Raw genomic sequence first — 18,436 nt, forward strand, 5'->3', positions numbered from 1 at the left:
GCTATAAATCCAGTTGTGGTCTTTAGAATAGGACATTAGATGATTTATTTCAAATAAAAACATCACAAGAAGAAGAAAGGCCTACATTATTTCTGTGTACATTTCTAACTTCCATTGAGGAAGTTGGAGGAAGAAGGATCAGTGAGCTGGGACAGAAAAAGAAGGAAAGCATGGAAGGAGTTGAATAAGCTTGGCAGGGAAGTTTTGAGCCCAGAGGGAGCCTCCTGGATTTGGTATCAGAGGCTAGCTTGGGAAGAGCTGAAGCTGGCATTGGGAGCCCCTTGAGTCTTAACCACAGGAAACATTTCTGAGAAGCACATATTCAGCAATGCCAAAGGGGATCTGAAACATTTTCCATTTTGGGATTTAAGGTAGCAGACTAGAGTAGATCCAAAAAACAGGAATGAACAATGCTCAGTCACAAAAGCAGGAAGATTTTTTTTTAATTGGAGTTCAATTTGCCAACATGTAGCATAACACCCAGTGCTCATCCCATCAAGTGCCCCCCTCAGTGCCCGTCACCCAGTCACCCCAACCCCTGCCCACCTCCCTTTCCATTACCTCTTGTTCGTTTCCCAGAGTTAGGAGTCTCTCATGTTCTGTCACCCTCAGTCATATTTTCACTCATTTTCTCTCCTTTCCCCTTTATTTCCTTTCACTATTTTTTATATTCCCCAAATTAATGAGTCCATATAATGTTTGTCCTTCTCTGATTGAAAGATGAATGGATAAAGAAGATGTGGTATATGTATACAATGGAATATTACTCAGCCATTAGAAATGACAAATACCCACCATTTGCTTCAATGTGGATGGAACTGGAGTGTATTATGCTAAGTGAAAAAAAGCAGGAAGATTTTGAACACTGAATCGAGGACTCACCAAAGAGAACTAAAATGCCCCTTCAACTGCATGTTAGCTTCAACAGAGCAAGAAATATCTCCCAGCATCTTGGTGAAAGCGTTAAGATAGCACAATGAAAAAAATTCTCAGGAAAAAAGATAACAAGCAGAAATTGGACAGTTCACATTGCACAAAATGTCTTTGATATTCTTTTCTTTCTTTCTTTCTTTCTTTCTTTCTTTCTTTCTTTCTTTCTTTCTTTCTTTCTTTCTTTTTTTTTTGTCTTGTTTAGTGAACAGAAACATGTGAAAACTTTCAGAGGTTAACTTCAAACTCCAGTCGCTCATAACATCTTAGATTTTCTTCACCTTCCATTCAGTCCCTGTGGAGTTTTTAAGAACCTTCCCCTGGTGACTGTGGGTGTCAGTTCCATTTTCGAAAAAATATCTGAAAACAAAACAAAACAAAAAACCATGGACCTGTCTCTCTAGAGAGCATTGCTCACAACCAGAGCCTCTGCCCCTAGCTCTTTATTTTTCAGGAGACCTCACCTCTCTCCCTCCATGGCCTGGCTCTGTCTGCTACCAAGTTCCCAGAGATTTGAAGAAACTAAGCCCTACTTACCCTCTGTGGTGCTGAGATTTGATAGAAGTGTTTTTTTTTTAATTGATGTATAGTTGACACACAATGTAACTGTAGTTTCAGGTGTACAACATAGTGATTCCATAATTCCATACCTTATGCTTTGTTCATCACAAGTGTAGCTACCATCTGCCACTATACAATGCTATTACAGTAACATTGACTATACATCCTATGCTATGCCTTTTATCCCCATGATTTATTCAGAGAGCAAATTATTATTATTATTATTATTATTATTATTATTATTATTATTGAGAGTCGGGTGGGGTGACGGGGGGAATGGAGGAGAGAGAGAATCTTAAGCAGGCTCCACACCAAGTGCAGAGCCTGACATGGGGCTTGGTCTCACAATCCTAAGATTATGAGCTGAGCTGAAATCAAGAGTCAGACGCTTAACCAACTGAGGTACACCAGAGAGCAAATATAATTAAGATACTTCAAAGGAGAGTAATTTTGGCTTAATTGATCTTTTACTTAATGCTGCATTTTCTATCATTTTGCATAGACCTCTGTCATTGAGCATCTTAGCACATCCATTCTTGTTTGTCCAGTGGTGCAGATATACTTTGTCAAGGACTGAATGAATTCTGCTGCAAGCATGTAGATAGAATTATTTTTTTTAATTTTTATTTATTTATGATAGGCACACAGTGAGAGAGAGAGAGGCAGAGACACAGGCAGAGGGAGAAGCAGGCTCCATGCACCGGGAGCCCGACGTGGGATTCGATCCCGGGTCTCCAGGATCGCGCCCTGGGCCAAAGGCAGGCGCCAAACCGCTGCGCCACCCAGGGATCCCTGTAGATAGAATTATTACTAGTACTTTAGCGCAAATATTTATAATAACGTAGCAAGGATTTTAATATACGTTCTAATGAGCTTTGGGTGCTACAGAAGGAAGGAAGAAAAGGCTGCTATAAGTTGAATTTCTCTTTCAGGAAACCTTTGAGAAGGCAAGCTTGAGTAGCAGCAGCAGTGGAGCTGCCAGCCTGAAAAGTGAACTTTCAGAAAGTGCAGACCTACCCCCTGAGGGCTTCCAGGCCCCCTGTGGTAAGGATGAAGACAGGGCCTGTGATGAAATCCTGTCGGAGGAGAACTTCAACTTGGAAAATATTGAGAAAGGTAATTCTAGTGAAATGGTGACATCATGAATACACTTGATTTTTGTCTGTTTCAAGGTTAATTTACTCTTTATTTTATTCTTCTCTTTTATTCATGTGCAGATATGTACTCAGAGCTAGATGATGAACTGGACATTTCAGACAACTCTAGCAGCTCCAGTTCAAGCCCTTTGAAAGAATCTACATTCGGTAAGTTTTCTTTGCTGGCCTGCAGGTTCCAGGAGGTCATGGTTTGGGAATCACACTTGGGAGTTGGGTAAACACCATCATATACTTAAGACAGAGGTTTGTTTTCCAAGTGCAGTGCTAATTAGGACAGGTTTGTCTAGCCCTCTTATGGACCCAGAGGCCAACTGGTGCTGTGGTCTTCTGATGCCTCAGGTGTCAAATGAATAGTTTCATTATTTCTACCAGCAATCCCAGCTTCTAACTGGGGGGTAGAGATAACTAATTTGGAGACACACTAAATAATCACAGGAGTAATGGAAGTGACCTCTTATGAATCTATTCTATAGGGGTTACAGACCTGGAGAAGAAATTAGTCTTGGGGTAGACTAAGTTTCATACAATTTTATTTCCAATATAAGGGATAGATTATATTTCAAACACTAAAGTAAAATAAATATTTTAATGATCTAATACTATGAATAAATAGGATATATAAATTCGGTCCATAAGTTAATCTTGACTCTAAAGTTAAAACTGGAAAGTAAGTAGTCTGGAGTATGGGGTATGGAAAGGAAAAGTACATTTGGATAAAATTTAAAGATTATAAGGAAAGACAGAATTCAATTCATTCAAGAAATCTGGAACTGAAAGAAAAGATAATTTAAAATAGAATATAGAGAAAGAATAATTTTTTTAAAAGCGTAAGTTGAAGGCATATTAGTATGGGTAGAAATATTCTGAAATAAAATTAGTATAAGTAATTTCCTCTCATTAATGACTATACTATGAAAATCTCATAAAATAAAGTTTAAAATGGTGTCCCTAAGGATCTAAGGAAAATCTCTAAGGAGCAAGCTTCATTTTTTGTTCCTTTCTGAACTTAATTGTCCATAAAATAGTGACTAGATGTTCCAGATTTTCAGGGACAATCTCAGTTTCCAACATTGATCTATTTTTTCACAAACTCCTGCCTGCTAGATAAAATTCCCTGATTTGTGATTAGAAAACATGAAAGTTAAACAAGAAAAATATTCATGCATATGTAGCAAATTCTAGAAACAGTTAATTACTGCCTGTTTTGAGATGAATTCAGCTTTGTATATTCTGGGTAACAATAGTGGCGAGGGTCAGTGAAGAAGTGAGGAAGGAAAAGCTGGACCCTTCAACTTGCATGTGTAACTTGTAGTTATCCTGGCAAGGGCTTTAGGATAATTATTACATAGATATTTTATTGTACTTTATTAGCTATTAATAACAGAATTTCCTTATTTAGTTTCCTTTGGAAAAAGGACCCTAAACAATCCTGTCAAGTAAACAGTAATTTGAAACATTATATTTTAACTGATACTTTTATAAATGAAGACCATCTTCAGATTATGTAGAATTGCTCACATGATAGAATACAGCATTTTTTAAAAGTTAGTAAATAGATAAATAAAAAACTTGCAGAGGGAAATTATTTAGATATTTTTATGTTCTTGTTTCAGGCATTTTAAAGAGAAGTTTTAGTGCCTCAGGAGGAGAAAGACAATCCCATACAAGGTATGTACACATCGAGCTCCCAGAATTCTGTAGAGCTTTTATTAGTGGCTGAACTAAAACCTCATAGCCTAAAGTCACCATGGACATGTGGTAATAGAGATTGATAGGGCCCACCCTCCCAGCCCTGATTTAGTTTACCAAGTAGCATACTGGAAAGAGTACTAAGCTTGGAGCTGGGTCTAATCTAGCTTTGTGATCATTAGAGAAGCAGTTAGAGCCTCTCAGAGCTCAGGGGTGGGCTGGAGAAGTAGGTAGTGTGCTTTATGAAGTCATCTGGAGCCCCGTCTCCTTATATCTAGTTTTTCCACATACGTGGGATATAGGGCTCATCCTCTAGCAAATGTGGCAAATTCAGACCCCATCACATCCACATCCCTGCCAGCAGGAAGTGGCAAGGGCAAGTGGAGACATGGTCTTTCCTTTTAAGGACATGACTCAGGCATTGTGCTCATCCCTTCTACTAACAACATATCATTGGCCAGAACTTAATCATATGAACACATTTAGCTAGCTACAAGGGAGGATGAATATATTTGGCGGATTCTGTTTTAAAAGAAAAAAGAAACTTATTTTAGGACAACCCACAATTTCTGCAAGTTATCTCTTGGACTAAAGACTAAAATGAAACTCTTAGGTTTGGCCTTCTGCAAGTCCCTGGTGACCTTTGTGAGGGCAGTTTCCATGGCTCTGCGTGAGGGTGACAGGAGTGAAGCCTGATTGTGGTGCTTTTAGAAATTACAGAAGCAGGGATGGGAAGGAAGCTACACAGAGTAGCTTGAACCCAGGGAGTAGGTCTGGGAAAGATGAAGGGACAGCCCTTTGTGTCTGAAGAAAGGGGGGCAGAGATAAAATTAAGGCAGATATAAAAGATTATACTTGGTGATTTCTGTTTATTAGATGATGTTATTAGATGATATTCACTGCTGTCAGGAGTGTGGTCAAGTAGGAAGAAGCACAATAAAGGTGGGCAGACAACTGAGCAGAGACAGGCAGACAGCCTGCCAAGTAGCTCTGAGGTGAAGGCTCCAGTTGAGGCTGCGATGCCTACAAGTGCATGGGGGGTGGTGCCAATCAGTAGGCAGTGGAGCCATGGGTGATCATGGCTGGGGAAGTAGCTGTGTGCAATATGACAAAAGGCTAAGCTGTGGTATGCTTTAGCAGTTGGGCCTTCTGGATGCTGGCAAAGGAACCCGACTCAGGTTAACTTGTGCAACAGGGAAGTTCATTAGAAGGCTCTAGGAGGCTCACATAATGAGGAACTCAGAGAATCAAACTTAGGAAGGACTAAGAGCCAGACAAGCCTCTGAAATCTGTGGAGGACACACTGTTGGTAGGCTCAGAAAGGCACTGATGCTGGGATGAAGGGGCTCCCAGTTGGTTTGTTTCATCCACATGTCACCTTTTTCAGGATTCATTGTCCTCTGCAAGAGAGTCAGAGTGGCCTGGGTTGAATCAGGACCCAATTTACTGCATCAGGGAGAGCTGAGCTCCTTAATCGATAGCCCCTCCAAGTCCATTAGGGGGTCTTTGCTGGAGGAGCAGGTTAGAGGTTCTGGGCAGCCAGAATAGAACTCCTGTCCACTTCTGGGCTCCAGGGTGCTAGGAAGATGAATTTTAGAATGAAGAACATGCATAGCAAAATCCTGAGGGTTTCATTTAGGTGGCGAAGGGGGGTTCATACAGAAAATCATTTTTTGTTTAGTCAAAGATAAAGCACCACTAATTACTGAATTTTTTCCAAGTAAGGTTCAGAAAGGGTTAGCATGAAGCCTTTCAATTTCCTAACTCATCTCTAGTGTTGCTAGTAACAAAAACCCAATGAAAACCTATCAGCATAAAATACCATCTGGATCACTGAGGGAAGCATACACATTTTTTAATGGGCCAATATGCAGAGAAGTGATGGTTAGAAGTAGTAGAGAGAGCAAGGGAAAGAGAAACAGTCCCAAATCCCAAGGAGAATCAGAATGGAGGATTTGGAGGACTTGGGACTTGAATTACAAGGTCATCCAAGGAATTTCCCAGGCTTGCAGTTTCCTCCCATTTCCTGACTTCTGGCTTCTTGTCCTTAAGCCACCGCCTCTGCTTGCACTTTCCACAGAGAAAATCACACATAGGAGCCTGGAGCCATGGGAGCTTTTGCTTATTTAGCTCAGCCAGTGAGGAGACAGGGCTGGGAGATGTGGCTTTGGTGGCTTTGGTGGCTTTGGGGTCTGAAGGCATGGTACCACAGGGTAGGTTTGTCCTCCTCAACTCTGGCATCAGAGCTTCTATCTTAACCACATCATGACTTCAGTGGACTTTCGTGAGCTGATACGGAATTTTATCCAACTGTTTGGAACAACATTTATATAGGAAAATGTCCCACATGTTCTCCTGTAAAATAATTAGCAAGCACCCTCTGGAATCTAGCTATCCCCAGATTTGTGATTATTTATAATTTTAAGAACATCACCAAAAGGCTTTTTTCCATTAGTGGATACTTTATTCAGTGAAATAAAGTTGCTTAAATGTATAGAAGAAATGCAAAACAAATATTTTGGTACAAAAGTACATTATGATGTATAGATTTTACTCCTCAGTTAAAAGAATTTTATATTAAAGTGGGAATTCCCAATTAGATGAATTTATGCATCTTGGAATTGTTAAGTAATTCTAGTCTTTTTTTCTAAAAAAGATTCATGGAAAATTGTCTTATTTGCAAGAATTCAGTTGAAGTCCAACCCTTCAGAAACAAAAGAAACATGTGTTTTATATATTTTAGAGCTTGAAATGGCTTTTAAAAGCTAGTCATTATCTAAACATTTTCTAGCAAATTGGGTAAACTGGAATCAACAGAAAAGAGAAGTTCAATCTGAAACTCATTGAAAAGGAATATTACAGAGTGTAATTATATTAACCCCTTTAACTTGTGGTTACTGACCAAGTCAACAGGTGGAAAATGGAAATTGGCCCAAATGTTGAGCTTGATGGATTGGAAGGTGCATAGGTAAATAAGACCTGAGCTAAAATAACATTTGAAAGCTGTGCCATGTGTGGTACTGTGTGACACCCCATCAGGGAATACAGATTAGTTTAAGACGAGCTCTCTTCCCTCAAGGAACTCAGAGTGTAACAGGGCAATAAGGGCAGACTTCAGGAGAAAAGAGATGAAAAAAGACATCCTATGATTCATGCCAAATGAGGGGAGAGAAGATTAATGACTTTTTAATTCCTTCCAAGTAATCCCTAGAGCTTCTCTAAATTAAAAGAAGACAACTCTAAAATGTATTTATAATTCTCTAAATTAAAAGGCATTAAATCTAAAGTTATTTGCAATCTAACTTGTTTAGGAACTTTCTGGGTTTCTTGGTTTACCTATGTGAAATGTGAAGCCATCCTGCAAAATTTTTAGAGGCTAAATGAGAAGTTAGAATCTAAAAGAAAAGAGCAAAGTGACATAATAGAAAATATTTAGATGCTAAAATAGAAGTTAGAACCTAAAACAAGATAGCAAAGCTACGAAATAGAGTAAAAATAAATAGAAAATCAAGCCTGAGAAATTTTTGGCTTTTCTGTATACATAAAAAGTAGGGGACCAGTTATATTGAGACCGGGGGCAGCTCTCCTCTTTGGGGTGCCTTAATTGGCTCTTAAAATAAGAGAATTAATCTCACTGAGAAAAAGCCCACAGGTAAGTACATGTTTGACCTGAGCATATTTACTAGAGCTTAGAATTCAAATTTGGTTTTGGCTAAAATTGTTCAGAGAGGAAACTTAAGCATAAATTCTGAACTTTCGTCACCCTAGATATCAAGGGCCAGATTTTAAGCCAGTTGTCTGCTAAAGAACCAAAGTACCTCCCTAATAACTTGGCATAGACTTGCAAATGGAACTAGGAAGGGCAGCTTCTGCTCTCCTCAGAGAAATACTGGTATCAAGGCTGGTGAGAGGAAACATCCTATTAGAACTGGAAGGCATCCTGGTGATCCAAGACATTACTAGATGATGAAATGTTTTCCAGGCTCAACTCTTAGAAGTAATTGTTCCTTCTATGAACTACTTAGCAGAAATAACATGAAACCAGCCAATAATTCCTTTGGGCCCCTTTCCTTGCAAAACTCCTCCCCAGAATCTCAGGCCTCCATCCCCAAATCACCAAAAGTACTAAAAGCCAAACTGAAAGCTGAGGTGCCAGATCAGTAAAGAGAACCCCATTCCTCAGCTCTGGAACTATAGCCATTCACAAAGCAGAGGTGAGTCTCCCAATCTCCATTTCCAAGTCTCTAGACATGATATCTCCCCAACCAAGTTGCCATCCATGTAGCCATTCCCAGAGTTTTCTTGACCCCCCAGAAAATCTGGAGATGTCAAATGTAGCATTTTTTTACATTCTACAGAAGTAGACCTTGAGAGCTTCTATTTGACCTACATTTCCTAACAATAAACAGGTTATTCATACTATATGTATAGTCACATAGTATAATTTTCTTTTAGGCTTTTGACTTACTAGAATGGACATTTGACTTTACATCTTCATTCTTTGTATGTTATTGAAGAGTCATTAAGAGGAGTGTCACTTGGGTTACTCTTACATATGTTTATCAATCTGAGCGTCACCAAGTAGCTGCCTTAATTGCAATAGAATCATTCTACTAAAGGCTAACCAGTTAGCTCTCTGAGGATGCAGAACCATGAGATAACTAGAATTGACTAACAATAAGTTCCACCTAGTAAGTAACGAAAGGCAGACAAAAATTAATTTTATGGCATATTTTTTATAAAATGCTTTTAACAAATGCTCACAAGTCATGTGATAGTCTATTTGAATGACTTTTTGAATGAAAATGTGAGAAGTTTTAACAGTTTCAATGAGGTATAATTCCCACAAAATAAATTGCACGTATTTAAAATGTAAATTTGGATACATTTTGAATATTTATGTTCCTATGAAATAACAATAGGATAGTGAACATATTCACCTAATAGTGTCATCATGTCTGTTTGTACCTTCACTTATGTTCCTAACTCTCCCCCACCAGGCAATCATTAATCTGCTTGTTGCACTCTAGATTACTCAGCATTTTAGAATTTCGTCTAAATGAGATTATACAGTACATAGTCTTGTCTGGTTTCTTTTAAGCAGAATAATTATTTGGAGATTTGTCCATATTGTTTTCATAGTATATTAATAGTTCATTCCTTTTTATTGTGAAGCAGTAGTCCATTGTATGGATTTATCATGGTTTGTTTTCTATTCATGTGTTAATGGACATTTGAGTACCAGTACTTGGCTATTACAGATAAAGCTGTGATGAGCATTTGTGTCTTTCCATGGATACATATTTTTAAAAATCTTGGGTTGAGGGGTCTGGGTGGCTCAGTAGATTGAGCAACTGACTCTTGATTTTGGCTCAGGTCATGATCCCAGGGTCTGAGAACAAGCTGCACATGTGGCTCTGTGCTCAGGGTGGAGCCTGCTTGAGATTCTCTCTCTTCCTCTCCCTCTGGCCCTCCCCACCATGCTCTCTCCATTTCTCTCTCTTTCTCTCTTTCTCAAATAAATAAATCTTTAAAAAAATATAAATAAATACATAAATAAATTTAGGGTAAATACCTAAAAGTGAAATGACTGGAACATATGGCAGATGTGTGCTTAACTTTCTAAAAAACTACCAAACTGTTTTTAAGAGTGGTTATACCATTTTTCCATTCCTAGTTTTAGAGATTTGAACTCCACATATATATTGAGAAAGGTTGAAGTGCATGTTAGTGTTTGTGGAAATCATCTTTTATTTTGATGTGTACATCTGTGAAATCATAAGGAGTAAGAGAGAAAGAAGAATTCACTTTTCATAGCCATCTGTCACAAAATACTATCTCTTTTGATATAATCATATTAAATGAATATCCTTATTGTTGCTGTTTCATGTTTTGTGGACATTGATGGAGTTAGTCAAGAACTGGATTAGTAAGAAATAAACCAAAAAATCAATAATTAGGATTTCCTTTGAAATTTCTAACTTTAATCATTTTCAGTGATCTAAATGATCTAAAATCTCTTGCCTCCATTGCTACTTTTCAGGAAAGAATTAAGAATGGGATTGACTTTTACCAGTTTCTAATCTGGATTTTATAGTATCAGTACATTGATAGATAGATGCTTCTAATCCAGTGAATTATAACATTTTATTTCAATTTACAAATAAATTATCCTATATAGTGGAACTTGAGAATGCATTCAGGGGCTTCAACCGCATTAATAATTTCATACATTCAGTCCTAGTAAGCTTTGGCCATTGTATTATGGCTTTCTTAAGACCATTCATTTTTTCAATTAATATTTATTTTTGCGTATTGGCACATACCAGATGATACCTGATCCATCTTTGCATTTCTCAGGGTGCAGTGATTGCACACAGGTGCCAGCCCACAAATACTTGTTAATTAATAAGTGAATAACTGTTAGCATAAATTCTATATCTTTCATTGAAATAGGACTAAAATCCCACCTACTGATTTGAACCTATAAGCCTTTGCCATAGCCACAGTTTAAGGCCTCATTGTTTTTTTAAAGATTTTGTTGCTCAGGCAACAAGATTTCTCCATGCCTGCTTGCATCTTGTTGCCAAGGCAACAGGGTATAGTTAGCAGGTTGGTTTGAAGCATCGGATGTTTGCAGTATTGGAGATGCCTGTGGGTTCACAACTTCTTTGATAAATCAGGGTATGCATAATTGTATTCAAGGATGTGATCTGACTCTAGTTTTTGAGTCACATCAAAGGTGAATGTGGATGTTTGAGATTATCCAGCATCATATATGTAACCAAAAAGACCTTTGTGTAACCTCAGGACCTACAGATCTTGCCTCCTTTTAGCAGAAGTTTGGCTTATTTTGACCTGTGGGTATTCTCTACTTCACCTTTTCATAACCCACATCTAGTTTTACTTAAATTAAATAACTACTGCTTGATCACTACTTGCCAGAATCAACCTAGACTATCTGCCTATGTCACAAACAGTCTTACAGAAATAATTTGTTATCAGAAAGACTGCTTTATTCCTTTTCTGAGCAAGTTGTAAATTTATGTGGCTATTTGCTTGTTTGTTTCTAGCTGTTATAGGAGTAGGAGTGGAGAGCCACAGGGGCACTATTCTCCTTTCCTGGAGTGACATCATCTCTGTTAACATTATTGATAGGTGACAGGAGAACTCAACCCTGCATAATGCTGTTCTTTCACACAGGACATGTTTATGAATGTCGCTACTTGAAAGAGACTTCCAAGAAGTAAAGTGCTAGTTAGCTCAGATGGTGTGATTACCATAGCCTCAGAAGACATTGTTTTAGTACTGTAAGTCATCCCTTTCATTTCATAATGTTAAATATTTCTCCTTTTTTACCAACATCAGCTAGTACTAAGACATTTCGCAACTGAACTAAATTATGTAATGCACCTCCCATACATGTGAAAATATTTCCTTGATTCAGAGTATATTCAAAAGAATTTTACAAGATATAAAATTCTAGAACTCTGTCTCCCTCATGGCCAGGACTCCTCTGACACAATAATTATCCAAGTAATTTACCCTGCATTCAATGAAAAGTTGATTTAAAAAATTGCAAAGCCTAATACTTTCAGTCTTCACCTTACCTATAATTGGTTTGGGGTGGAAATTGTAGGCTAACACCCAAATCCAGTTCAGTTTCTGCTTTGGCTTATAAAATCTGGATGAAATCATCCCAGATCTAAAGAGAGTTGGAAGGGATGACCTTTCAAAATCCTTTGAAACCTTCCATTCCCCTGAAATTCTGTTTCATCAGCCTGAAGTTCTATTAATTACTTCCCATTTCAAAAGTTTCAGAGGACACAAGCTTCATTATATGAAGCCTTTTCACCAGGAAACATTTCTGGAATGTTCTCTCTATGTTAAATTATTTCTGTCTGTTTTCCAGCTTATGCAATCATGAGAAACTATCTTTTGCAGCCATAATGCTCTATTGGACATAAGCACTCAATCCAGTTCAGTCTAGAGGCAGACTTCCCTCAGGCTCTGCATAATTTCAATCTTTTGTCCCATCTGTGACCCCAGCATTCATATAGTTAAATGCTGTCACTTCTGGCTACAATGAGTCTGTTCTATTTGGAAATTTCAGATGACTATTCTTTCTTAGGATCCAGGATATAATCTCCAGAGAAATTAACAGTTTTTCTTCCATACCTCTACAAGCTTGTAAGTTCCAAGGCTAGGGACTATTTCTTTTCACCACCTTTTCTCTATTGTCTGGCATAGTTTCTCCACATAGTAGGCCCTTAATAAATATTGTTTGAATGAATGTGTGATGGTTAGGTTAAAGATCCCCTAAAGTTCATTCAAGAGGAATTTAGAATTATATTAAGGAGTAGCAAAGTTGGCAGCAGCTCAGCATTGTCAGGATAGTCTGTTTCATGTACATCTCTAGCCCATTTTTTAATTCGTAAAAATGTTTGAAATTTTGGATTCTCCAGGACACCTGGAATAGTCATCTACTTAATTCGGCATATGAGTGGTTATCAGCTATGAAAAGTACCTATAACCTTAGGAGTAAAAGATCTCCATGAGTTACATTATAATTCACCATTTAAGATATAAGATAGGCCAAGAGTTATTGCAGGCTTAGCAGCTATGTGGCATGACCTCGGTCATAATGTTTATGAAGACAGTGACCAACATCTTCCAGAGAAGAGGTTGGCATGCACTATTGAATATGGAGTTCACTGGCCACATGTGAATCTTGAACAGTTGAAATGAAATGTAGCTAGCGTGACTGAGGAAAGACTTGTTTAATTTCATTTTACTATTGATTTAAATATGAAACAATGTCAAATATCTCATTAGTTTTTATAGTTAGTGCCTGCTGAAATAATATTTTCAATATATTTGGTTAAATAAAATATGTTCTTAAAATTAACATCACTTTTTTGGTTCTACTTTTTAAAAATATGGCTCCCAGAAAATTTAAACATATGTTCGTGGTTTGCATTATATTTCTGTTGGACAGTGCTAGGCCTGACTAGAAGGCTAAGGCACAGGGTTACTCACTTCCATGTGCTGTGATTTATCAGTGTAAGCAAGGATATGATGTGCTAGAACAGATGTTCTGCTCCTCAGCTCAGCCAGGAGGCATTCTGCCCATATGTGAATACTACGGAGATTATGAACCCCTTTGAACTTTCTGAGGGCAAGAGTTACCTGTTGTCTTTCCTGTAAACATGGCCCTTATCCCAGAACTAGGGAGAGTGTATTAACTGTATAAGACTGGCAAATTCCACTGACTTGAGAACTTGGACTGGGAAAGGGACAGAGAAAATAATGGGATCAGGAGATAGCTGGCTTGGGGGGTAGTTAGGAGGAGTGGAAGAGGATAGGGAAGGAACTTACCATTGGATGCAAAGATTTTGGTATTATTCTAGAACTCTAGTTGGGCAGTGGATAAATGAGTACCAGTTTTTAGAGTTGGGCAGTGCGCAAATGAGTGCCAGTTTTGTTTTGCTTCATAACTTGGGTATGCATTGCATTTACGTATCAAGAATTCTATGCTTAAAATGAAAATGTTAGGTTAAGAGATTTATTAGCCATGTTTATTTGTATTTAAGTTCTTCCCTTCATTCCTATTCAGCAGATACCTATCACGTGCCTTGAATGTAGGAGATGAGATGTTCAGTATGTTTTTGTTGGACTGAAATATTGCATTAAATTTTGTTGCATTCAATTTAATATAGTTCTTATAACTTGTCAGGGCACAGATGTTTCTTCTTTCATTCTAAAATAACTATTAAGAAATTTGCTCGAGATAACAGTGGAAAGAACAAAGTTGAACGTATTTACAGCTGGCCCTGATAGGCTGTAAGGCCACCTCCATGGGGTGGAAGGCTCTGAGAACAAAAATGTAAAATGATCAGGAAGTCTGGAATCTTAGGGCAAGGCAAACAAGTAATGTTAATAACACTGGAAACTTAAGGAAATATGTCATCCTCTTAAATGCAAAAGTCATCTCATTTCATAGAAAGAGTTATAATTTCTTTCTTAAGACAACAGGAACAAAACATAGAAAAACACTACATGCAAAATTTTAAACATATTTTTACAGGCTTATTTTATTTATATTAAAGAGAGAGAGAGTTGGGTGGTGGGGCAGAGGAAGAAGGAAAGAGAGAATCTCAAGCAGACTCCCTGCTGAGCACAGAGTCTGAGGCAAGGCTTGATGTCATGACCGTGAGATCATGACCTGAGCAAAAAAGTCAGATGCTCAACTGACTGAGCCACCCAGGTGCCCTTAAACACTTATTTTTTAAAAGATTTATTTATTTATTTATTTTAGAGAGAGAGAGCACAAGCAGGGGGAAGGGGTAGAAGGAGAGGGAGAGAATCTTCTGCAGACTCCCCACTGAGCATGGAGCTGGACTTGGGGCTTGATCTCACGACCCCAAGTCATGACCAGAGCTGAAATCAAGAGTTGGGTGCTTAACTGACTGAGCTCCCCATGTACCTCTAAACATTTACTTTTAATATAACATCATCATTTTGATTTTAAGTATAATAAGAAAATTACCCAAAATGCTAAAATATAGGCTCTTAATCATTCTTAGAGCTTTTATAAAGCACTGTGATGAGACAGGGTTCTTCCATGTGCCTATGGAATGCGAGGTCCGTTGTGGGTTTGAATGCATTTATTTTCTTCTTTATTAAGCTCTTCAGAGCATCTGGAGGGAAGATAATCTTTTTTAAAATTTTTATATTTAAACCATAGAAGATATAGGCTTTTAGTCAATGTTAGTCAAATCCAAGTTGAATAAGTCCTCTAACGGCCTCTAATTCTCTTTTCAGGGACTTCACTGGTGGAGTTGGATCCAGACCAAGACCAGGTAATTCTGTGTTGGCAGTAACAAATTCACGCATGCCTCTCTGATATGCAGTGTGATTTATGTTACAGTTTCATATCTTTCCCCCTTTTATTTCTTCAGCTTTGCTGCCTCTTGACCTGCTTCTGAAAGTACCACCCCTCATGCTCAGGGCCCACATTAAGGAGCTAGAGGCCGAGTTAGTGACGGGGTGGCAGTCCCATAGCCTTCCCGCTGTGATTCTTCGCAATCTCAAAGATCATGGTAGTACTTATTAGATCAAGTTGATGTCAAGCATACAATGGGCGAACACAGAATTATAGTTGGGCCTGAAATGTCTGAATGATGATTGGGAGGTAATTTTAATACAAACAGCAGGCGAATTTCATTTTGTTTGTGAACCGTTATTAGTTTGGCAATTTAACAGTATCAAAATGCTTTCTGTGTTCACTTATTTGATTGAAATATTATAGGCTGTTTTTCTAAAATTTACATTTCTGCTTTTATTTATTTATTTATTTATTTTTACATTTCTGCTTTGGTGGGGATGTTAACCAGTTAAATTATTTGTGCTTAAAATGCATACCTACTAGCAAAAAAAAATGGTAACTTTTATGTTTATATTTTGCGTGTGATTTTAGAGAGAAGGGGGCAGGGGGAGGAGCAGAGGGAAAGGAAGAGAGAGAATCTTAATCAGACTCCACACTTAGCCTGGAACCTAACACAGGGCTCAGTCTCATACCCTGAAATCATGACCTGAGCCAAAATCAAGAGTTGGACACTTAACCGCCTGAGCCACCCAGGTGCTCTATATTCATATTTCTATAAGATTTATATAAACCTATAACCTATAGGTTAGCCTATAGGTTCTATAACCTATATAATATGAGGGAGTTAAGTTTATCTTGGTCTATCTCCTTTATTATGACACAGATAGTCCTTTTTGGGTATTTCTACTTGTATTTGATTAAAACAATATGATATCACATTGTTTTTCTAATAATTTAAAAATTATGGGTTCTTAAAACATAAGTTTATAGTAATTGTTTGGTGAAAAACAGAGTGTGCTAGTTAATGTTTCAAATTTCTATTAAAGAGGACCAAAGTACAACAGTAATAGTTAAACTGTTAGCTAAACCTGGACAATTCAGGGAAAAAGTATGGTGATTGTGCTTTTAACATATGTATGAATATATGACTCTTCAGTATATAGTTCTATTTTACTATTTTGGTTAATTTGCAATATTGCTCAATGCTGTTTTCATTTTGGCTTCCTTAATTCATATTCTTTTGTAGAGTTAACACCTATGGTGAACATAAGCGATGTGAATTGATTTACTGTAAGATTAGTCCGTGTCTTCTTCGTATTTATTAAATTTGCTTTGGAAGAGTTACTGACAGTCTGGGGCCATTTATACCCTCATAGATGCAATAAGGTGGTTTTGTTATTAAGATGTCCATAGGTATCATGCTGACCATGCTATTTGGCATAAGGTAAGTTCATACATAATATAATCATGAAGCTAAAATGGTCGTTGATTGATTTTATAATAGCAAGGGCAGAAGAACGTATTTATGTAAGCAACTCACAGCTCTGTTGTGATTCATAATAGGAATTTCTTTTCCTAAAGGGCATGTTGAATTAGCCCAATTTAAGACTTATTTTATGTCCATAAAATTTGTCTGATCTCTTGACCTTTAAACAAACTAACTGCATTATAGCACAGTTTACATATATTTCTTAGACTTACAGTTTGTTAGAGCATTCAATTTTTAAAAATATCGTAGCAGATAATATAGAATATTCTATAATGTTGTCAGTGAGTGCTGACATGCACCCATAAGGGAGCTATGTTTCTACTAATATTGTAGACACATTAGTGCATAGGAGAACATTTGGGTTGGTACTTATGGGTTATTCTGCTGTTGAATAAAATAAATCTTTATTTTTCTCCATCTTAGTGCAAAATTACTTTTCTGCTTAATACAGAAGTCAGACTTTTTAAAGTGTGGTGGCTAAGTTTGGACTATTGTTACTTTATCAAATCACAAACAGCTGGAACCAGGCCTATCCACTTAGCTTACCTCTCTGCAAATCATGCTGCATTCCAGTTGTTACCTCTGTGTCTCTGGCCTAACTAAGAAAATGAAAAGGTGACATTAATAGAGCTCTCCAACAATAGGGAAACAAGTTTGGACCAATGTGTCATGAGACACTATTAGTCTGGGCAGTTGTAAGTTATATCTTGAATATTTGTTTCTCAGAATAGGTAAAGCACTGAAATGTGTAGATGATTAATTTTTTTTACAAACATCCTATATTAATGTATTTTAATTTATTTGACATTTGATTTCACTTTTTTGGATCGAAATGAACATTATGTATAACCAACAGCCACAGCCTTGTATTGTCTAAATATTCTGGAAAAAAAATTATCAGGGAGGGAAGAATTTTGTTAAAACCTGGATGTGTTCCCAGGGCTATATCTGAAATGTAAACATCATTTTCCATATGCTATGGCAGCAAATACGGTGAGAGCTATGATTTTAGAGTACCAAGTGGCTATATTGTAATATGATTTTCTCTATCTGGTACTCCTAATGTGAACTTCTAGGTTCACTGTGGTGATGCAGCAGTACTTAATGCACCTCCAAACTCCTGTAGAACTGTAAACTATGGAACCATTTCAAGTTAACACTATTAAATTCCTTCTGTTCTGTCTTTTGATACTAACTAGATTAGGTAAAGAATTTATTTTATGCCTATTTTATACATATGATATATCCATATACAGATACATGCACTTCTTCACCAACAGAAATGAAAACTTAGGAACTTCTCTCTTGTATGGATGAAGCTATTAACACTAACATGGACTGAATGAACGAATGCACATTTTTAACATGTTAAATATTTTACCTCTATTTCTTAATTTTTGATCACTGATGATTTACCATTGTACAAGTTTGACCATATCTGAGTATCATCTGTACTACTATTTTCCTAATAATAGGTTTCCTTAATTTGACTCACTTCCTCAACTTAAATTTAGTTAAAGGAGAGTTTATATTATTGCTACAAATGGGAAACCAGTATAGAATCGCTTGCCAAAAATAGATGGCAATTATAAAATGAAGTATAAGCAAAACAATATTATTAAATTCTAAGTGGATATTATTATCTACTTATCCTAAGGTCTTTTCTTTGTTATGAAAGAATATTAGTTACTATTTGAGAATTGGGGATGACACACTTGCTCT

General features: G+C 37.2%; 1 protein-coding gene across 1 annotated transcript in view; it reads left to right on the top strand.

Annotated features, from left to right (window-relative positions):
- The window catches only part of NEK10 (NIMA related kinase 10), a 221,021-nt gene that overhangs the window by 162,910 nt on the left and 39,675 nt on the right, over positions 1 to 18,436 (top strand). Inside the window, exons 27-31 of the mRNA XM_055321516.1 lie at positions 2,424 to 2,607; positions 2,709 to 2,795; positions 4,262 to 4,316; positions 15,162 to 15,199; positions 15,299 to 15,439. Of these exons, the coding sequence (XP_055177491.1) occupies positions 2,424 to 2,607; positions 2,709 to 2,795; positions 4,262 to 4,316; positions 15,162 to 15,199; positions 15,299 to 15,439 (505 nt within the window). The remainder of the gene's footprint in view (positions 1 to 2,423; positions 2,608 to 2,708; positions 2,796 to 4,261; positions 4,317 to 15,161; positions 15,200 to 15,298; positions 15,440 to 18,436) is intronic.

Source organism: Nyctereutes procyonoides, unplaced genomic scaffold, assembly GCF_905146905.1.
Source record: "Nyctereutes procyonoides isolate TBG_1078 unplaced genomic scaffold, NYPRO_anot_genome, whole genome shotgun sequence".
NCBI classification, from domain to species: domain Eukaryota; kingdom Metazoa; phylum Chordata; class Mammalia; order Carnivora; family Canidae; genus Nyctereutes; species Nyctereutes procyonoides.